Here is a 24,044-nt window from a genome sequence, read left to right on the forward strand (position 1 = left end):
AAAAAGGTCATAATTTCTTTAAATAATACAAATAAGAGATACTTCATTTACAGCTGAAATGGAATTTCTGCTTGAAATAGAATTATATTGAGCCAAAGGACAAAAATAGCTTTCTTCATTTACCCACAGTTTGAACATACTAAATATCCACTGAAATGAAAATGAGCTGAACTTGCCAAAAATATCAGCATCTAGGCTGAAACCAAACTTTAATGAATCCAAAAAGTGAAAGCAAAGTTAATATTTCAATCCAGAGACTCTAACCCACCACTGTATATATTATCTCCACCAACACACATTTCAAGCATTTTTCTATTTCGGAAAATCTGGCCAGATAATAGAACTATGCTTTCAAAAGCCAAATACTGTACAATATCCAAAATACATTCAGAAATTTATAAGTTTTTAACATGATCAAAACGGTTTTTTAGGCGTTCAGGTAAAAACATTTATCTTCTCTCAACACCCCTCCCCAAAATACCAGCATACCATGATGCACAGATACATCTCCTTATGATTTCAACCAAAAGCTTAGGAATAAACAAAAACGTTAACTACTACTGAGAATTTAAAGTTAAGAGCCTCTTACTACCAACATCATTTCCATTTCTTTCCTCAGTATATTTTTTTAAGCCTGGTTTCTAAACAATTCCTGGTAAGTTCACCTCAATGTCAACCAGGATGATGATAGGCAACAAATCACTAACTTGGAAGGTTATTTAGGACAACAATTTCTTTCACCGCCTCCTATCCTAGCCCTATTTGACACGTTAGCAGAATTTAGCAAAAAGAACAAAACCAAAACCAAACAAAAAATCAAAGGCACATTAAACTCTTATTCCATCTCTTTTCCTGAGCAATACCTACCCCACCCCCGCAAGAAGCATTCACCTTGCAGTATTTTCCTAAGTCAGGCACGATGGGGGTCAGCTTCCTGTTCTTCACCCCACCCCAACCAATTCTCTGGGGCTGCACTACACCCCCCCTCAAGCTTGGCCAGAAGCCATTCACTCAGATTCTTGGCTCAAGACCAGTTTTTCCCTCCCTTGCAACCCATTTCAGAGGCGGATAACCTGGACACATCAATAAACCACACACACACATACAGACACATACACACACCTAGACGCCTGCATACTGCGGGCTCCTCCGGACAGTTTCCCCGGGTTCGAGTTCAATCCCGCGGAAGCTCTCGTGGCCGTTGCAGCAGCAGCACCCCCAATGTTATCCCCTTCCCAGGCTAGAGCACCCCTGACCCTGGGCGGCCCCGCAAGATCTCCCGGCGCCCCGGCTCCGGTAGTTACCTTCTCCAGAGCTCGGCTCCGAATGCCAGCAGCAGAGCCGAGCCAGCAGCTGCAGCCTTCGAGGTGGACACAGGGTGCAGCCCCTCCGCCAAAAGCGTATCGCGAGAGAGGCGAGTCGGGGTCCCCGGGCCCGCTGCGGCCCCTGCACGCAGGCGGGACAAGTTCTTGTAGTTTCTGGCTTCGGGGGGCGCCAGCCGGCGGCCCTCGGCTCCCCGCAGACGAGGCTTGACCCGTCGGAGCTGCGCCCTCCGCAAACGGCCCGGGAGCTTTGCTTTCCTGGTCTGATCCTGGTCTTCTGCCCTTGTCTCCCTCCCTCTTTGCAGACAGGCACCGAGTCACATGTAGAAAACGGGAAAGGCGGGGCAACCGAGAGTGGAGGGAGGAGCGGCCAGAGCCCCAGCAAACAACCCCTCAGGAAAAGGAGCGGAGCGGAGCAGCTGTCCGGTTATTTCTGGGACGGGAAGTAAGGGGCCTGCTACTTGGACGCAAGTAGCGTAGAGGCGCCTGCGAGGTCCTAAAGTAGGCTGTGTACAAGTGCACGCTCAGAAATGTAGGCTTGGTCCTGACTTGACCCTCGTCACCTTCTAGGGCTCTTCCCCAGACTGCTTTTGCACTGACAGCCCCACCCCTTTTAAAAGTCAAAACAATCCTATGCAACCCCTCCCTTTGGCGGGGAAGAAAACTGCTTTGCTCTTATTTAACAGGACACACCAGTTAAGACATGCTGAGGACCTTTCACAGATGTCTTATTACTCCCAAATATCTTTATACAGCATTTGAGTCAACTTTCTGAGTAAAGAAATGCCACTTGTCTCCTCAGAAAAAAACGAAAGTTCACCTAGATAAGAGCGTTGCTTATTAAAAATATAATACCTGCATTTAGCAGGTTTGGAAGGCTGTTCCTTTGCCTCTAAGGTCAAGTTCCATTTATTTTATATCTTTAAGATACACACATACGTTTATTATATTATACCACTATATGCATGTGTGTGGCCTCCCTCATTAGAACGTAAGCTCCTTGGGGGCAGGAGTTGGGTTAGTTTTTGTTTTTTTTTTTTTTTAATCCACCAGAATTTAAAAAAGTACCTGACACATTATGGGCAACTCATTAAATGCTCATTGATCCACCGATTGTGGCAAAGTGAAAGAAGGGTCAAAGTTTATGCACAACACAATAAACAATCAATGATCTGATTGGATTATATTTATACAGTACAGCAAAACCCCAATTACCCTGAATACTCAATAATTTCTGGTTAATTGGAAGGCGTAAAAGGAAAAAAGACTAACAACTTTCGAACACTGATGAAAATCTTTCTAAACACATCAGGCTACTTTGTTGCCATAGGGGATACTCCCTAGTGCTTATTATTGAATCCTTCTAGGATAACTGAAGTACTCCCAGCATTTCCAGGGTCATTACTGTAAACACAAATAAAAATTACTATGCCGGTCCTTATAGATGCAGCTGCTGAAACTTGTATTTACTACTACTACTACTACTAACCCTAAAGCTAGCTTTCCTGAACTGTTTTTTTTTTATCTTTCTTTTTTATTTTTTTGTTTCAAGAAATAGCTTTTGGGTTACAAGTGAAAGAAAATATTTTGAAATTGAAATCATGTAAAAACAAAAGATATCGACAAAAACTTTAAAAAAAAACCCTAAAGAATGTAGAATGACCTCATGACTTAACCCAGTAACAGTAACCAACTAAAGGCCTTAAATTTAATAAATGTCTGTTGCAGTGAACTGACACCTAGATCTATTTTCTTGTCATTTACCTACTTCTCTGTTTCTCTTAAGACCCTGCAAACTTACATCTTAGGAAATCCAAGTATAAGCTCCATTCATAAAATTAATGACAGACTCCAGAATAAAGGCTGAAGTCTCGTCACCAAGTCATAATCTTAAAGTCCTTTCAGATTAAATGGAGAGACAGTTTTTTATTAAGATTCTGATTGTGCTAAACTAGTCTAGAAATATTCAGTTCAACAGATCCTCATTAAGTGCCTATTATGGGTAAGGAAATGGGCTAACCTGAAATAAATTTGCCAAGTTCCCTATTCATCATTTGAGTGATGTCAAGGGGATTTCCACAATAATAATTGTTTACCAAGTGCTTTTCTCACAAAAACATGAAAAGCAGGTCACTCAAGCACTATGTCCATTTGAAAGATTAAGAAACTGGAGGGAAGGGAAGAAATGGGAAGAGAATGAGCATTCATATGGTGCGTACTAAGTACGAGGTGCTGTGCAAAGCACCTTACAAATACTACCTTATTTATTCATTTGAGGCTTATCCATTCCCCAATTGATATTTGGTCAAAGGATATGAGCAGATAGTTCTCAAGAGAAGAGATATAAGCTAGCTATAGCCAGTAAATCAGTCAATAAGGATTTATGAAGCACCTACTATGTGCCAGTCACTATGCTAAGCACTGGGGATATAAAAGGAGGCAAAAGACAGTCCTTGCCCTCAAGGAGATCACAATTTAATGGGGGAAATAGCAAGCAAACAAATATGTACAAAGAAGCTTTATATAGGATAAATAGGAAATAATTAAAAGAGAGAAGGTACTAGAATTAAAAGGGTTTGGGAAAGGCTTTCTGTAGAAGATGCTATCTTAGGACAACTTTGAAGGAAGCCAGGAGGTAGAAATGAGGAGGAAGAGCATTCCAGGCACAGGGGACAGCCAGAGAAAAAGCTCACCATCAAGAGATAAAGTGTCTCATTTGTGAAACATCAAGGAAGCTGGCTGTTATTGGAATGAGGATTAATTGGCAAAGAGTAAAGTGCAAGAAGACTAGAAAGTCAAGGGAGGGTTAGCTCCTTGAGTGCCAAACAGGATCTTGTACTGGATCCTAGAGGTGATAAGGAGCCGCTGGAGATTAATGAGTTGAGTGGCAGGGGAGTATGGCATGGTATGACATGGTCCGACATGGTCCACCTGTGCTTTCAGAAAATCTCTTTGGCAGCTGAATGGAGGATGGAGTGGAGTAGCAATATGAAAAAGTGCTCCAAAATCACTAATATTTAGAAAAAAACAAATTAAAACAACTCTGAGGTTCCACCTCACACCTGGCAACACTGACAAAAAAGGCAATGACAAATGTTGAAGGGACTGGGGGGAAAATGTCACATTGCTGTACCTTTGGTGAAGCTATGAGCTAGCCATTCTAGAAAGCAATGTGGAACTGCCCCAAAAGTCATTAAGTATATATATTCTTTGACCCACCAAATACCAGAACAAGGCCTATACCCCAAAGAGATCAAAGAAAGAAGAAAAGGTTTTATATGTCAAAAAATATTTTAGCAGCTCTTTTTGTGGTGACAAAGAACTAGAAACCTGGGTGCTACCCATAAATTGGGGAACGGCTTAACAAATTGTGACATATGAATGTAACAGAATGTACTGTGTTGCAAGAAATGAAGAGACAGGGGCAGCTAGGTGGCTCAGTGAGTATAGCACCGGCCCTTGGAGTCAGGAGAATCTGAGTTCAATTCCGACCTCAGACACTTGACACATGTACTAGCTGTGTGACCTTGGGCAAGTCACTTAACCCCAACTGCCCTACCAAAAAACAAACAAACAAAAAAAGAAATGAAGAGACAGTTTCAGAGAAACCCAAGAACACTTATACAGTGTTTTGAAGTGAATCAGTTTGAGAACAATTTAAACTATAACACCAACATTTTAAAAATGAACAACTTTGAAATCATAATTCTTTGCTCCCCATGGCCACTTCCAAATTCTCCTTGTAATCACTCAGCAACTTCTCCTCCTTTGAAGTTTACTTCACCCAAATTTATCACCTATTCCTGAACCTGAAGGACATTACTGGCAAGCCAATAACAGTAAATTCCACGCTTAGATCACAGTCTCCCTCTTCACCAAAACTCCTGAACTCATACTAGGAACTTCAAAATACATATTTTCCCTCAAATATTCTAACTTACAAGTTCTTCAATATTTTTTAATTTATTTTTTTATTAGACCCATATCTTATACCATATACCAAAATAAAGTCAAAATGGGTACATGATTTAGGAATACAGGCTGATACTATAAGTAATTTGGGAGAGCAAGGAATAGTTTACCCGTCAGATTTACAGGAAAGGGAAGAATTCATGACCCAACAAGAGATAGAGAGCATTATAAAATGCAAAATGGATAATTTTGATTATGCTAAACTGAAAACGTTTTGTATAAACAAAGCCAATGCAACAAAGATTAGGAAAATTGAGAGAAAATCTTTACAACCAGTGTCTCTGATAAAGGCCTCATCTCTAAAATATACAGGGAACTAAGCCAAATTTATAGGAATACAAGTCATTCCCCAATTGACAAATGGTCAAAGGATATGAACAGGCAGTTTTCAGAGGAAGAAATTAAAGGTATCTATAGGCATATGAAAAAATGCTTTAAATCACTACTGATAAGAGAAATGCAAATCAAAACAACTCTGAGGTACCACATCTCTCCTGTCAGATTGGCTAACATGACAAAATAGGAAAATGATAAATGCTGGAGAGGATGTGGGAAAATTGGAACATTGTTACATTGCTGGTGGAGTTGTGAACAGATCCAGCCACTTTGGAGAACAATTTGAAACTATGACCAAAGGGCTATAAAAATGTGCATACCCTTTGACCCAACAATACCACTTCTATGGCTGTTTCCCAAAGAGATCACACAAGTGGGAAAAGGACCCATATGTACAAAAATATTTATAGCGGCTCTTTTTGTAGTAGAAAAGAACTGGAAATCAAGGGGATGCCCATCAACTGGGGAAAAGCTGAACAAGTTGTGGTATATGAATGTAATGGAATATTATTGTACTATAACAAATGGGGAAGATACAGACTTCATAATAACCCGGAAAAACCTACACAATATAATGCTGAGTGAGAGGAGCAGAACCAGAACATTACACACAACCACAGATATATTGATTCTGTGATGACTAACTTTAATAGACTTGGCTCTCTTCAGCAATGCAAGGCTCAAAGACAACTCCAAAGGACTCGTGATGGAAAAAGCTAGCTAAATCCAGAGAAAGAACAATAGAGTCTGAAGGCAAATTGAGGCAAACGATTTGCTCTCTCTTTTTTTGGGGGGTTTTGTTTCTTCTCTCTCATGATTCATTCCATTGGTCATAATTCTTCTTTGCAACTTGACTACGGTGTAAATAAGCTTAATGTGAAGGTTTATGTAAAATCTATATCGCACTGAACGCTGTCTTGGGGAGGAGGGGGAGGGGAGGGAAAGGAAGAAAATTTGAAACTCAAGAACATGTAGAACTAAGTGTTGTAAACTAAAAATAAAAAATCTAATTAAAACAATAAAATAACATTGCAGAAAGATTTCATAAGATGAAAAAAAAATATTTATTTATTTTTAGTTTACAACATTCAATTCCACAAGTTTTTGAGTTCCAAATTTTCTTTCCCTCCCTCCCCCCAAGACAGCATGGAATCCAATATACATTCTACATATATCTTCATATTAAACATATTTACACAAGAGTCAAGTTGTAAAGAAGAACCATGATCGATGGAGTGAATCATGAGAGAGAAGAAACAAAACCAAAAAAGAAGAGACAGGAAAAAAAACAGAGCAGACTGTTTGCCTCAATCTGCATTCAGACTCTATAGTTCTTTCTCTAGATATAGATAGCTCTCTCCATCATGATTCCTTTGGAACTGTCTTTGAGCCTTGTATTGCTGAGAAGAGCCAAGTCTATCAAAGTCAGTCATCACAGAATCAATATGTCTATGGTTGTGCACAATGTTCTCCTGGTTCTGCTCCTCTCATTCAGTCAGCATCATATCATCTAGTTCTTTCCAGGTTATTACGAAGTCCATATCTTCCCCATTTCTTATAGCACAATAGTATTCCATGACATTCATATACCACAATTTGTTTAGCCATTCCCCAATTGATGGGCATCCCCTTGATTTCCAATTCTTTGCCACCACAAAAAGAGGTGCTATAAATATTTTTGTACATACAGGTCCCTTTCCCCCTCGTGTGATCTCTTTGAGATACAGCCATAGAAGTGGTATTGTTGGGTCAAAGGGCATGCACATTTTTATAGCCCTTTGGGCATAGTTCCAAATTGCTCTCCAGAATGGCTGGATCCATTCACAACTCCACCAACAATGTAAGTGTTCCAACTTTCCCACATCCTCTCCAGCATTTATCATTTTCCTATTTTGTCATGTTAGCCAATCTGACAGGAGAGATGTGGTACCTTTGAGTTGTTTTGATTTGCATTTCTCTAATCAATAGTGATTTAGAGCATTTTTTCATATGCCTATAGATATCTTTAATTTCTTCCTCTGAAAACTGCCTGTTCATATCTTTTGACCATTTCCCACTGAGTTCTCCAATCTAATCAGCTACCAGGACCTAAATCTTATCATCTTCAGGTATACATAGGAAATGTCATATTTTTCCATCACTGCAAAGTGTTTCATTTCTATATTCAAGAACAAATTTATCTAATCACATGTTCAGTTAAGAGCATATCATATATCCAACCAAAGAAATTAAAGCTATTTACAGAGACCTCCAATATCATCTACCACTATCTTGTCTCTTACTCCAGTGGCATATGAAAAGATAGCTTATTCTTGCCAAAGCTAACTCCTCTATATGTACACCTGATCTCAGGTAGTCCCGTCTTCTCCCACTGACTGACTCCATTATCATCATTCTTTAATCTTCAATCTCTCCCTATCTACTGGTATTCCTTCCATGCTCTATAAATACGCTTAAGTGTCCACATATTTAAAAAAAATTCTCATTTGATCTGACCATCTGATCTTGACCACATGACTTCTGATTTCACCATTCAACTGAAATTGATATCTTCAAGATTACCAGTGATCTAACTGCCAAATCAGATACCTTTTTCTCAATCCTCATCCTTCTTGACCTGTCTACAGCATTTGACACTGTGGATCACCACCTCTTCCTCCATGCTATCTTCTTTCTGCATTCCAACGACATTGCATTCTCTCTGTGCTCCTCCTACCTGTCTGACCCCACTCCTTCTTAGCCTCTAGCTAAGTCCCCCCAATACACTATCCAGACCTTCTTCTCTCTTCTCACTTTATGCTCTCACTAGAGAATCTTACCAGTTTCCCATGGGTTCAATATCATTATTATATATTATAATGTTATATTATCTATATTCAGATAACGACTAGATCTATATCTAGCCCAACTTCTATCCAAAGCATAAGTATTGCATTACCAATTGCATGGTGAACATTTTGAACTAGATGTCCAAAACAGAATTCATTATACTCTTTCCTCAAAACTATCCCTATTTTTATTAAGGGCTGGTGTTCAGCTGTTTCAGTCACGTCTGACTTTTCACGGCCCCATTTGGGGTTTTTGGCAAGGAATGGCTTGCCATTTCCTTCTCCAGTTCATTTTATAGATGAGGAAACTGAGGCAAACCAGATTAAGTGACTTGCCCAGGGTTACACAGCTAGCAAGTGTCTGAGGCCAGATTTAAATTCAGGAAAATGAGTCTCACCGACTCCAGGCCTAGTATTCTATCACTGTACCATAGCTGCCTTTTATTGGGGGCACCACCATCTAAAACCCATTCCCTATTTGTATATCATGGGCACTGCTATCCTCCCACTCACTCTCATCCTCACTCTCATTCACCCCACAAGTCCAATCTATTGCCAAATTTGTATTGTCCAATATTCACACAGCCACGACCCTAGTTCAAGTCATCATAATCTCTTGCCTGAGCTATTATGATAGTGTACTACTATTACATATCATTGCCCAAGTCTATCCTCATTCTATTTTTTTAATTCAACTTTGTTTTTTTTAATCAACGAAGTTTCACCCTCTCACTCCCCACATTGAGACAGAAAGAAAAAAAAACACCTTATTACAAACATATAGTCAAACAAAACACATTTCTGCATCGATCATGTCTTAAAGAATGTATGTGTATTTGCATGCATATATGCACATAGATATGTAAATGACAATAAATACATATATAATAGGCCTATTATATACATTTATACCTATATATCTATATCTGTATTCTGAGTCTTTCGCCTCATGATCAGGAGGTGAGTAGCATGTGTCATCATCTTTTTTGTTGAGTCATTTCAGTTGTGTTCAACTCTTTGTGACCCCATTTTGGAGTTTTCTTGGCAAAGATACTTGGGTGGTTTGCCTTTCCTTTTCCAGCTCATTTTATAGATGAGGAAAGTGAAGAACACAGGGTCAAGTGACTTGCCCAGGATCATACAGCTAGTGTTTGAGGCCAATCTGAACTCCTGAAGGTGAGTCTTTCTGATGGCAAATCCAGTGCTCTACCCACTGTGCCACCAAGCTGCCGTTTCATTATTAGTCCTCTGCAAAAATGGCTAGACATTATACTGCTCAGAAGTCCCAAGTCTTTCAAAACTCTCTTTACAATATTGTTGTTATTGTTCAGTTGTGTCCTACTCTTCGTGACTGCATGGACTATACTCTCTATGGGTTTTCTTGGCAAAGATACTGGAGTGGTTTGCCATTTCCTTCTCCAGTAGATTAAGGCAAACAGAGGTCCAGGGTCACACAGCTTAGAAACTGTCTCAACTCATGTCTTTGAACTCGTCTTCCTGACTCCAGGCCCGGGCCACCTAGCTGCCTCCTGCAATATTGTGGTCAAGTATAAATTGTTCACCTGGTTCTGTTCACTTCATTCTGCATTAACTCATATGGATCGTCCCAAGTCTTTTGGGAACTAGCCCTTTCATCATTTCTTATAGTACAATAGTGTTTCATCACATTCATATACTATAACTTGTTCACCCATTCCCCAAATGATGGGTGCCTCCTAAGATTCCAATTCTTTATCATCTCAAAAAGAGAAATAAATGTATAAATCTTTTGAGTTTGTTATGATTAGGACTAATACAATCTTTAATCTATCATTTCTATAACTCCCTCTTTTCCCTTCTATTTTCCTTTTGAGTGAAATATATTTCTATATTGTACTATTTGTATGTATTCTTCCCTCCCTCCTTTGATTAGTACAGATAGAAATGAGGATCAACTATAAGCCACTAACCCTATTCATTCTCTCTTGTTTGTATAGACTTCTATTTGCCCATTCTGATCAATAATGTTCCCGAGCTTTCCTTTCCCTTCTTCCCCAAGGCATTCCTATTACCTTCCCTTTCCATTTTCTTTTTTTTTAATTCAATTTTTTTTTTGGTTCTGTACTCTCTCTCTCCCTTCCACACCTCCTACACCTTAAGATAGCAGAAACAAAACATGACAAACAAAAAAATCAAGACTCATTACAAGTATGTATGTTTGTGCAAAATAAATTGCTGCATTAGCCATGTACTCTGAGTCCATTCTTCTCTCTGGAGGTAGGTTTCATTATGAGTCTTTGAAATCATGGTTGGGCACTCTGCTGATCAAAATTTCTAAGTCTTTCAAAACTGATTGTCTTTGTCGTATTTTTATTACTGTACATTTTTTTCTCCTCGTTTTGCTCACTTCGTGCTGCATCAGTTCATGTAAGTCTTCCCAGATTTTCCTAAAACTACTCCCTTCACCATTTCTTACAATTCAATAGGATTCTATTATATTCATATACTCTTATTTAGCTACTCCCCAATTGGTGTGCTCCCCCTCAGTTTCCAATTTTCTGACAATAGCTCCTATAAATATTTTTGCACATATGAATCCTTTTACTTTTTCTTTGAAATCTCTGGGATATAAAACTAGTAGTGGTATTGCTGGTCCAAAGTTTAATAGATTTTTGGGCATAGTTTCAAGATGCTTTCAAGAACAGTGGCTGAACCAGTTTACAGCTCCACATTAAAATATCTCTTTATCTAATGCGTGTATCACAGAGTTGTCTGAATTTGTGTTTTTCTAATTATTAACAATTTAGAGCATTTTACAAATATAGCTCTTGATAAGCTTGGATTTCTTCCTTTTAAAATATTCCATTCATATCCTTTGAACATTTACAAAATGGTCAATAGCTTTTATTCTTTTGTGTGTGTGTGTGTGTATGTAGGTATAAATAATCTTAGAAATAAGATCTTTACCAGAGAAACTTACTACAAACATCCTTTTCCTAAATTCTTCCTTGTCTCTTAATTTTAACCACATGAGTTTTTTTTGGGGAAAAACTTGTTAATTATATGTAATCAAGATTGTACATTTTATTTTCTGTGAATATCTTGACCTCTTGTTGGTCATGAACTCTTCACCTATCCATAGGTTTGATAGGTAATGTCTTCCATGCTCCCCTAATTTGCTCATATCAAACTTTATGTCTAAATTACATACCCATTTTGAGGTTTTTCTAGTATATAATGTAAGATGCTGGTACATACCTAGCTCGTATCAGAGTACTTTCCAGTTTTCCCAACAGATTTTGTCGAACAGCGAATTCTTGCACCCCTTTTTATCAAAGAGCAAGATCATATGCTTCTGTACACTGTGTACCTCGTTTAATTTCTCTATTTCTTACCTAGGACCACACTTTCAACGATTATGGCTTTGTGGCAAAGTTTGAGATCAGGTACCACACAGCCCCCTTCCTTCCCATTTTTCTTCATCGTCCATTAGTATTCTTAACATTTACAAACCTAAATAAATTGTGTTTCTATAGCTCTTGCATACATCTTGGTGGGTAGACTCCTAAGTATTTTATACCCTCCTTAATTATTTCAAATGAAATTTCTGCTTCTGTATCTTCCTACTGGACTTTGTGGCTAATATTCAAGAAGTACTGATGATTTCTATGAGTTTAATTTATATCCTGCAACTTTGCTGTTTTAATTAACTTTTTAGTTCAACTACTCAGTTTTCTAAATAAGCCATTATATTATCTGTAAAACATAGTGGTTTTGTTTGCTTTATGTCTATGTTTATTCCTTTAATCTGGGGGCCCTCAGCAGTCATCTTTGATCCATGTTTTGCTCCTGGACTCCAATGACTCTGTAGCAGAGAGTGAGGCTAATGACTTTGCACGGCTCTGACTCTCATGAATTCAATTCAGTTGCAAGTCAAGACCTCATCCTCCTAATGCCATTGGCCCTCTTTGAGAACGAAGGATGAACAACAATTCCTTTAATTTACTTTTTCTTCCCTTATTGCTATAGCTTACATTTCTAGTCACCTCATGAATAGCAATGTTAATAAAAGAAATCATTGTTTTAACCTTTCATCATATTGTAAAGGCTTATCCCCATTACAAATAATGCTAGCTCTTACTTGTAGACATATACTACTTATCATTAGGAAAGTTCCATTGATTCTTATATGCTCTAATGTTTTTTAACAGGTTTGGGTGCTGTATTGTGACAAAATCTTTTTCAGCATCCACTGAAAATCATATAATTTTTGGTTTCTGTTATCAACATTGTCAATTATGTTTACAATTTTTCTAGCGTTGAACCAGGCCTGCATTCTTAGTATAAATCCTGCCTGGTCATAGTGTATGACCTTTGGGTTATATATTGCTGTAGTCTCCCAGCTGATATTTAGTTTAACATTTTTACATCAGTATTCATTAGGGAAATGGTCTATAGTTTCCTTGATCTGTTTTGACTTTTCCTAGTGTAAATATAAGGGCTATTTTTGTACAATAGAAAGAATTTTGTGGTAACCCTTTATGTATTTTTAAATACTTTATGTAGTATTAAAATTATTTTTTAAATGTTGGGTAGAATTTGCATTTAAATCAATAAGGTCCTGGGGTGTTCTCTGAAAGTTCATTTATGGCTTCTTTAATTTCTTTTTTCTAAGATAAGGTTATTTGAGTATTCTATTTCCTATTCTCTTAATATAGGCTATTGATGTTTTTGTAAATTTTTATCCATTTCATTTAGAACATCAGTTTTTTTGGCATATAGTTGCATAAAACAGCTCCTAATCATTCTTTTTATTCCTTCTTCATTACTTATAAACTCCCTTTTTCATTTTTGATGCTGGTAATTTGATTTTCTTCTTTTAAATCAAACTAGCTAATGGCATATCTATTTTATAGGGTTTTTTCCCAACAAAGAGCTCCTAGTTTTATTTATTAGTTCAATGGTTTTTGCTTTTTTATTTTCAATTTTGTTAATCTCTCCTTTGATGTTAAGGATTTCTATTTTGGGGTTTAAGAGGATTTTAATTAATTGGTTTTGTAATATTTTATAGATATGACATATCCACTGATATGCTTTTTCTCTCTTTTACTGGAAAAGCAGTTTAAAGATACAAATTTTCCCCTAAGTATTGTTTTGGCTGTATCCCACAAAGTCTGGTATGTATTCCCATTGCTGTCATTGTCTTTAATGAAATTATTATTTCTATGCACTGTTCTTTGAACCACCCATTCTTTAGGATTAAGCTCTTTAGTTTCAAATTAACTTAAACTTTGCTTCAAAAGCCCTCAATAAAAGATATGTTTAACATCTGTTTTCTGCATTTGTTTGTGTGGTTTTTATGATTTTTAATACATGAACAATTTTTGTGAATGTACCATGCAAGCTGATTAATAGTCTTTTATTCATGTTTAACATTCTCCACAGGTCTATCACATCTAATTTTCTGAAAATTCTATTCAGGTCTTTAACTTCTTGTTTATTTTTGAGTTAGATTTATCTAGGACTGAGAGGGGATAAATTGAGGTCCCCTACTATATTACATTTTCACTATTTATGTCTTCCTGTAAATCATTTAACTTTTCCTTTAAGAATTTAGATGTTAAGGCCATTTGGTTCATACATTTAATACTGATATTAATATCAGTTTAATACTGATATTAATTCATTATATGTTACCCTCCAGCAAAATGGAGTTTCCTGTTTATCTCTTTTAATTACATTTTTTCCTGTTGCTTTTTCTGAGATCAAGAGTGTTACTCTTGCCTTTTTTACTTCAAATGAACTATAATGGATTATGTTCCAGTCTCTTATTTTAATTCTGTATGGATCTTTCCATTTCAAGTATGTTTCTTATAAACAATATATTGAAAAAAATTATTCGTTAAGGCCTTTTCTTTGCTTTCCCAATCAGAACTCAAGTCTGTTACATTTTCAAGATTGCTGAAAAGGAATAGTGGGGTGCTAGGCTACAGGCAGCTAAATGGCTCAGTGTATAGAGCACTGGGCCTGGAGTCAGGAAGACCTGAGCTCGAATCTGGCTTCAGACATTCATTAGCTGTATGACCCTGGGAAAGTCACTTAACCTCTGTTTGCCGAAATGGCAAAACACTCCAGTATCTTTGCCAAGAAAACCCCATATAGGGTCATACATCAACTGAAAGATTGAACAAGGTTGTACTAGGCTCTCAGTCAACCATCTTGATTCCACCTCTTTCTGTGCTTCTCTTAAGATCATCAAGACACAAAAGAACTACTCTCAGGCCTCTTGTCCCATTAGACTCCTTGTAGGACACATGATGAAGACAAGTTTCAGAGACAATATATATATATATGTATTGGCAACCAAAAATGGGCTCCTTAGCACTTAGTCAACAAGTGCCCTTGACTAGTTTGGCTTTTTCCCCTGAACTGAATGCTGTTTGTATGTTGGACTGGAGTAAGCTTGTCGGCCCCTTCACCTTGCTTCCCTTGCTTAAGCTGATGGAAAGAACCTGTGCTTTCCCGGTCAACCCCTTCACCTTGCTTAAGCAGATTGAAAGAACCTGTGCTTTCCCCGGCGTCCCTTACACCCCCGCAGAAGCTGGATGGTTAAAAGCAGCTCCCGTTGGAGCCAGAGGCTGCCACAGCCGCAGCCACAGCTGAAGCAGGAGCTGCCAGTAGCAGAGCTGACCTACGGGAGGAAGCTGAACAAAGACTTCAGGCCAGTGGGTAATCTTTTTACCGTAGAGGGGGAAGCATGATTTTGCTTTACGCAATCATGCTTCTCTGTAGCCTCCTGGTTACTCTTTCAAGGTGTGCTTATTGGGCCTGGAAGCTTTTGATCAATATATCAAAATGGGGTTGCTGGTTCATGGGTTGGTTACTGTGGAGCCTAAATATATGTTTTGATTCTTCTTCCTTCTACTTTGAGAGTTTCTTATATCCGGCGGTTCTGAACCTTTCAGACATGTTTATGATCCTCTTTGAGATTATAAACTCTGCCCTCCTAATACAATATATCATCTCATCATATTAGAATATAAGTAGTTTATCTCTGTTTAGTCCTTTTTAGTGTTTATTAATGTTTACCTTTTGATATTTTTGTTTAACTTTAAACTTCAAAGTTCTATGGAGCTTCTATTCAGTTCCACTCCTTTCATCAGGAATTCTTGGAAGTCCTCCATTTCATTACTTCTCTATATGATTATCCTCATTTTTGCTGGCTAAGTTATCCTTGTCCTCTGGATTATCTTCCAAGCTCTTCACTCCTAAATGCGTTAAGTGCTAAGACACGTGGGGTCCTAACTGTGGATCTCTGATACTTAAATTCTTTCTTTCTGACTTTCTTTTTCTGTGACCTAGGAGCTCTAGATTTTGGTTATAAAGTTCTTGGAAATTTTCATTTTGGAGTTTCCCTCAGGAGTTAGTGAGTGAATTCTGTATGTACTCTGCCCTCTGGTTCTAGGCTATATGGGCAGTTCTCATTTAAGATTTCTTGAAATATTAAATATTCCATTCAAGCAGTTTAACACTTCTTAATTTTTTTCTCCTCAATCTGTTTTCCAGACCAGTTGTTTTTGCTATGAGATACCTCATATTTTCTTCTATATTTTCAGTCTTTTCACTTGAGTTTTAATATTTCTTTGTCGTTTCACAAAGTCTTTGGCTTCAATTTGGTCTATTCTTATTTTCAGAGAACCTAAGCTGGGCAAGCTTTTGTACATCTTATGTCAAGCAGTTATTTCCATTTCCAATTCTTTCTTCCATAGCTCTTATTTCTTTTCCATGTTTCCTCCTCAAATACTCTCATTTCACTTAAAAAAACATTTTTTGCTCTTTTTTTTAAATGCCTGCTTCATGTCTTCCAGGAATCCTAGATGAATTTGTCCCTGGGCTGTGTTTTCCTTTGAACTTGGCTTTGTAGGTATTCTGTATACGCCTAATTATGTATGTGATGTCCAACCTGTTAGAATATAAGTTCCTAAAAGGAGGTATTTTTTCTTTGTATTAGCACTTATCAGAGTACCTCGCACAAAGTAGGAGATTAATAAATGCCTGTTGATTGACTGTTTGATTATAACCACCTGAGAGAAAAACAAGAAAAACCAATAAACCAGGAGAATCCGCCAACTGTGTGATGCAGAGCTTTGTCACTTAAGGACTCAGTGTCCTCATCTGTAAAATGAAGGGGTCCCTTATAGTCCCAACATTCTAATTTATGAGCTGCCAAAATAACCTGAGGAATAGATGAGACTGAGCTTCTCTCCTGCTCAATCCTTCAGTAATTCCTTATTGCCTCGAGGATGAAATACAGACTGCAAAGCCTATTACCTCGGCCTCTCCACATTCTGTCTCCAACCTACCTTTCCAAACTAATTTTATATCATTGCCCTTTACACAACATACAATGCAGCCAAACTGAATTTCCAGGAGCAAACCCTATGACCCAAGCTATTCCCAAACCTGACACTTCACCTTCTCACTCTATAGTGAGAGAGGCTATATACTTGAAATGTACTCTCTCCTCATCTTGTAACTTCCTTCAAGGCTGAGCTCAGGTATCTAACTTTTCCTCATAGAAACCTTTCCACATCTCTTGAGTTCTTAAAGCTTCCTCTCCTCAAGTTACTCAAAATAGTGAATAGCATCCCCCCAAACCCCGCCCCCGCCCAGTGTCTGATTTAGATGAACAAGATGTTAAAAGTTCACAGCGCTATTTAAATTGTGAAATGAAAGACTTTTATTAATGTTTTAGCTTTTGAGCTCTATAGTCTAGGAGACTAAAAATACATAACTTTATGTTACTTCAAATACCATTCTCGCCTAGCACTAGCCATGAGAAATGTTGTCTAATATGCTGATATAGGACCAAAATAACTGAGATAATTTAGTATCAAAATACCTACCCCTTCTTGTTTGGTGAAGAGATTAAGACAATCGTTCAAAGCTGCACAAGTTTCCCCAGAGGCTTCAGAGACAGCTTCAACTTTTTGAAGAAATGATGGAAGGATTTCTATAAATAAAAAAGCGACAAAACTAATGGGATTTTAGCAACCCTGATGTTATACAAATAGCTTGAAATACTATCAATGTAATGCTGCCTTTGAACTATACTGAGCCAATTATACAGAGTCCATTATTATTATCAGTTATACTACTGACTGAAGATTGCATACTAGTTGTGGAGGAGGATACACATACACATATACATAATGCATATACATATACAGATATAGGTATATGGGGAGAGAGAGAGAGAGAGAGCGAGAGAGACAGATACAGAAAAGCAGAGAGAGAGAGAGAGAGAGCGCTCACGTAATCTTAAACTTCATTTAAAAAGGCATATTGTCTAAAATGGAGATGGAAATAGTACCACTATACTCTAGTCAGATGACATCTGGAATAACTATTCATTTCTGGACACAGTTTAAAAGGGTTTGAACAAATGAAGAATATGCAGGGGAGGAAAACCATGATGATGAGGTTAATAGGAGCTGTGTAACAGGAAGATAAAAGAATTAGAGATGTTTATTTAGAAAACAGAATTAGGAAGGTACAGTCAATCCTCAACATTTGTGCATTTAACTTCCACATCTTCAAGCATTCATGAGATTTTATTAGTAACTTCACTCTCATTTTCACATTGGCAACCACGTGCATTCATGGCTTTGCACAGCAAAGAGAAATGAGAGCAACAACGCGTGCAAGTCTGTGGAGCGGCTGGTGTCCTACTAAGTGCTTCGCTGATCTTGCTTAGGGTACCACTGTAAAGTGAAGAGCCCCCTGTGGCTTCAGAGTGTCAGAGACCTCACCCGTCTCAAGAGTCTTCCAACAGCATCAACTAAACTCCCAGCAACCTTTCCCTTCGTTTTCTGAGGCAGCCAAGGTAGAAAGGTAAACAGCGGTATAATACTGTCTGAAATCAATGGATTTCTTTTCGTTTGCTTTTTAATTGAGATGTAAGGTCACAGAATTCTAGAGAATTACTAGAGAGAAATAATATTTTGCATGTTACCAATTTTATTTTGTATAATGCATTTTATGGGTGATTTCATGGTTACTATGTTAGGAAAACGATATTTTAACAGATTTAACGTTTTGTTACAAAGAACTGTATGCAGAAAAGTGTATTTTCAGCAATCTCTAGCAAAAGATGAGTTTTTGGTGGTCATAAGAATCTAATCTCCTATTTCCCATAGGTCCAGTGTATCAAAATTTGCATTTTCGACTCACACCATTTTTAAGGACATTAGCCCCATGAAAACTGAAAATTGACTGCATATTTATAGCGTCTTCAAGTACCTATCTAAAGGTCTATTATGTGAAAGAGTTAGACTTATTCTACCTGGCTCCAGAAATCATCACTATAAGCAATGAATAAAAATTGGAGAGAAATAAGATAAGTTTTGATATAAAGAAAAACTGCCCAACAATGGATTGCTTGAGTTCAGGCGTTCTGATATGCAGTAGGGCTAAAGCTGATCAGATATCCATACTAAGTCTGGAGCCAATATAGTAAAGCCCCTGGGTAGAGGAGGGCCACCAGACTGCCTAAGGAAAGAAGGAAGGAAAAAGAACAAACATTTGTTGAACACTTATTGTGTGCCAGGCACTGTACTAAGAACATCAGATATCCCACTTGATCCTCACAGCTCTGGAAGACAGGTAGTGTTATGATTCCCATTTTATTTTAGAGTTAATAAAAACGAGGCTGAGAGGTGAAGGGACTTGCCAATGTCACCCAGTTTGTTGACGTCTAAGGCTGGGTTTTAACTTAACTTCTTCCTGATTCCAGACTCAGAGCTCTGTACACTATGGTGCCACCTGCCATCATTGGGCTCAAACCCATAAGTGAGAAGTGGGGCAAGGAAGTAACATTCAGAGGCACTGAGTTTCCTCATGGAAGCTCCAATGTGAACTCCAGATGACTACTTGTAGGACATGTCAGAGAAGGGATTCCTGTTCAGGAACAGAGGGCATAAGATGGCTTTGAGGTCTCTTCCAAATCTGAGGCTCAGTGATAACACTATGTGCCATGTCTGCCATAAAAATAACTCTGATTCCCCAAAATAATCTCTTTCCTCTGAGCTCTCATGAAACTTTGGTTACATTTCTCCTATGCATTTACCACAAATTTATGTAGTTATTCATGCAGTGGATTATCTATTTTTCAAACTAGCTTATAAACTTCTTCAGAAATCACCATATTCATTTTTGTAACTTGAACATAAATGCTTCATAAATATTTGTTACAGCACACACCCCAACCCAATTACAACCTCACATATTTCTACTTTAAGGTTTTATCCTTAATAATAAAATCTAGACTACAAAACAGATGAATTCCAAATAATGTTAAATATTACTTGACAGACCTCATTATGAGTCTTTCAAACACATCACAAAGGCTCCTTTAATATTTAACTACGTAAGAGCAATTATGAAGCAAAAGAATTGACTAGCCCTTTAACAGACAGACAGGAGAATGGCATGTACTAAATTATTAGGTAAGATATGGCAAATAGCAGACCAACATATATCTTCAAGAAATTTATAATGTAGTCTAATAATTTATTTCCTAAAAGAGGTATGAGAATTAAACCCGTGATTTTGATAGTTCTTTTTAAAAAGCTTTTAAAAAACTGTGCAAAAATAATAATGATAATCAACTTTAAAGTTTGCAAAGCATTTTACATATTATCTCATTTGAATTTAACAATAACCCAGAGAACTAGGTGCTATTATTATCCCTATTTTATAGATGAGGAAAGTGAGATTGAGAGAAGTTAAAGCCTCGGCCAGGGTCACAGAGCTAGTAAGTATTTGAGGCAGTATTTGAATGCAAATCTTCCCACCTCCAAGCCCAGCACTCCATCCGCTAAGCCAATTAGCTACCTATATCATCAAGCACTTAGTACAATGCAACATACATGGTGAATATTTAATGATGAATTCTCTGAAGATAATGTATAGACGTAATTTCAAAAAACAGGCATAATTAGGATAGGAAAGAGGGAGGGAATAAGCATTTATATAGTGCCTACTATGTGCCAGGCACTGTGCTAATCACTATTTTTTTATATAACCTCATTTGATCCTCACAATAGCCCTGCTTTATTCTAGTTTTATAGCTGAGGAAACTGAGGCAGACAGAGATTTAGTGATCTGCTCAGAGTCACAGAGCTAATAAGTATCCGAGGCCAGATCTGTACTCTTATCTTCCTGACTCGACTCCAGGTCCAGCCCTCTATCCACTGCATCACCAACGGCTTCTGTTAGGAGTGCTTACAAGTTTCCAAATAAAGCACATGTGTTGCTAAAACAAACAGGTGACTTGGTCTTTAAAAAAAATTTTTTTTGGTAATTTGTCTCAAGGACCTGAATTGGCAGAAAATTCCTAAGAAAAAATAACACAGCAACAGCAAGCCAACTTCATGGTCTAAAATTAGGTTAAAAGTTATGTAATTGCACTGAAGAGCTACAGTTCCCAAAAAAGTAACCACAAACAAATTTTATTAACAGAACCTGGTGAGATCAATATATGAGGTAAGCACTTAGAGAAGAGTCTGGGTGCCTAATATTTGATATGATACTGTTTGTACATTGCTATTTAGAATAGGAAAGTACCTATAATAGATAAAAACATTTTAGCCACTTAATAACTCATAACTAAAAGGCATCAGACATCACGTTTCTGCACATATAAGTAAACAATTATTTTTATTGCAAGCTTACACCGAAATCTGTAATTTTTTTAAAACAAAATAACTTTTTTGGGGGGGGGAGTCAATTGGGGTTAAGTGACTTGTCCTGGGTCATACAAGTATTAAGTGTCTGAGGCCACATTTGAACTCAGATCCTTCTGACTCCACGGTCAGTGCTCTATCAACTATACCATCTAGCTGCCCCTAAAAATAACTTTTACAAATATGAAAACTGTTTTGTGATCTCATCCAAAATGCCCACATTTTAAAAGATACATTTGTCTTCCTTTATGACAAGTTACACTTAAAATTTATGTTAACAGGACCAACAGAAAGTATATTTAGAATTTCAGTGCTTTTCAAAAAAAAACTGTGAAATTTTATAAAATTAGATAAAATAATTTAAAAATTGAATCAGAGAATATAAGAGCTGGAAGAAAATGAAGAAAAGTTACAGATGAAGGGGGAATAACAATTCCAGACTTCAAGCTATATTATAAAGTAGCAATATTCAAAATCAATCAATAAACATTTATTAAGAGTCTACTATGTGCCAGGTACCATGCTAAGCACTGGGGATACAGAAAAAGGAAAAAGACAGTCCCTGCCTGCAAATAGCTTTACAATCTAAAGGGAGAGATAACATGAAAACAAATATCTGCAAAGCAAGCTATAGATAAAAGGGAAAAAGTAACAGAGGGAAGGCACTAAAATTAAGAGGGTTTAGCGTAAATTTCCTGTAAGAGACAAGATTTTAGTTAGGACTTAAAAAAAAAAAAAACAGGGAGTTCAGTAGTCAGGGTAGAGAAGGGAGAGCATTTCAGGCATGGGGGACACCCAGAGGCAATTCCCTGAGCAGAGAGATAGAATATCTCATTCACTGAACAGTCAGTAGGCCAGTATCACTAGATGGAAAAACACCTGTCCGGCAGTAAGGTGTAAGAAGATTGGAAAGGTAGGAGGGGGCTAGGTTATGAAGGCTTTGAATGCCAAACAGAGCATTTTGTATTCACTCCTGGAAGCAACATGGGAGTTTACTGAATAGGAAAAAGGTGACATGATCTTATGTTTTAGGAAAATCACCTTAAGTGCTGAGGATGGATTGGAGTAAGGAGAGACTTGAGTCAGGCAGACCCACCAGAAGATTATTGCAATAATCAAAGCATGAAACAATGAAGGCCTGTACCACAGAGGTCTTAGAAAAGACTAGTGAACCCTTAGCTAATCTAAGTAAAAAGAATGAAGAAAACCAAATCAATAAAATAGCAAATAAGCAAGGTGATATCACAGCACAGGCAGAAGAAATAAAAAAGAATAATCAGCTAGCACTGGTAGCACTAAAGAAATAAAGGAATACTTTCAAAAGCATAAAATATCCAAGCTATCAGAAGACCAGACAGAGATCTTAAATAATCTAATCTCATTAAAGGAAATATGTGTATTTTCAAATAAACGATCGAAGAAAAAATTTCTTGGACCTAACAGAATCACAGGAGATTTTTATCAAAGTTTTAAAAAACGTTAGTACCCATACTTCACAAATTATCCTCAAAGATTAAGAATCCTACCAGAATCTTTTTTTATAAGACAAATACAAGTCCTAAACCAGAAAAAGATAATACATGGAAAGAAAACCATTAATGAAACTAATTCAAAAATTTTAAACAAAATCCTATCAGACTGCAGCAATATAGCTAAGGAGTCATTGTAATTAAGTGGGATTTATACCAGAGAAACAATGATAGTACAACATTTAAAAATCAACATAATCACATTAAAAAACCAAAACATCCAAAACCACATTACCATATCAACAGAGAAAAAGCTTTTGACAAAGTACACTTTTTTGCCAAAAACTCCATAAAATATAGACAAACACCTTTAGGAATTGGTTTAAAAAGTAAACATGATATATCAATAAAATAAGCAAGACAACAGAGAGTTAGAAACAATTGATTTCAATAATCCAGTATTTGATATACTGGAAAACACATTATTTAGGAAAAAATTCCTTATTAGGCAAAAACTGTAGGAAAACTAGAAATCTGTCAGGTAGAAAACAGATTTAGACCAATATACAGGGTTGGGAAGACTGAATCCATATTTCACAGAGCATAGAACCGCAGGTTCCCCACCCCTGGACGAACATGTTACAAAATATTTCACAATAAATTCTACATGGACATTTGGCCTATTAAAAGAGAACAGATTATATACCCTTCATAGCTACGAGTTGGAGAGGCATTTTTTTAACCTCATGAGATAGAAGCAAGGACAAAAGATAAAATAATTTTGATTATATGAAATTGTAAAGCTTCTGCACATACAAAATTAATGCATGTAGGTTAAGAAGGGAAGTGGTCAAATGGGGAAAAATTATATCAAAATTTTCAGATAAGGACTTAGTATTCAAGTTATATAGACAAATAAGAGATATACATATACATATATCAACTAATCAATAAACATTCATTAAGTGAATACTCTGTGCTGCTACAGCTGGTCCCATCACTTCCTGGCAAGCAGAGGGAGAAGAAATGGAGGTGGTATCAGATTTTATATTCTTAGACTCAAAGATCATTGCAGATGGGTGACTACAGTCATGAAATTAAAAGACTCTTGCTCCTTGGAAGGGAAGAAAAACTACGGCAAATCTGGACAGCACACTAAAAAGCAGAGACATCACCTTGCTGACAAAATTTCATACAGTCACACCCACGGTTTTTTCAGTGGCAATACATGACTGTGAGAGTGGAACTATAAGGAATGCTAAGCACTACAGAATTGATGCTTTCAAACCGTGGTGCTAGAGAAGACATTTGAGTCTTCTGAACAGCAAGAAGGTCAAATAAATCGATACTTAAAGAAATTAATTCAGGCTATTCACTGCAAGGTCCAATACT

General features: G+C 37.2%; 1 protein-coding gene across 6 annotated transcripts in view; it reads right to left on the bottom strand.

Annotated features, from left to right (window-relative positions):
* OSBPL1A (oxysterol binding protein like 1A) overlaps positions 1-24,044 on the bottom strand; it is a 338,964-nt gene that overhangs the window by 184,903 nt on the left and 130,017 nt on the right. For 5 of the 6 annotated variants that reach the window (XM_036756461.1, XM_036756436.1, XM_036756451.1 and 2 more), the window contains one exon: positions 17,344-17,450. In XM_036756461.1, the coding sequence (XP_036612356.1) occupies positions 17,344-17,450 (107 nt within the window). Of the gene's footprint in view, positions 1-1,304; positions 1,807-17,343; positions 17,451-24,044 lie in introns of those variants that run through there. The other variant, XM_036756477.1, reaches the window with a different exon arrangement.

The sequence above is a fragment of the Trichosurus vulpecula genome, chromosome 1 (genome assembly GCF_011100635.1).
Source record: "Trichosurus vulpecula isolate mTriVul1 chromosome 1, mTriVul1.pri, whole genome shotgun sequence".
Classification (NCBI taxonomy): Eukaryota; Metazoa; Chordata; class Mammalia; order Diprotodontia; family Phalangeridae; genus Trichosurus; species Trichosurus vulpecula.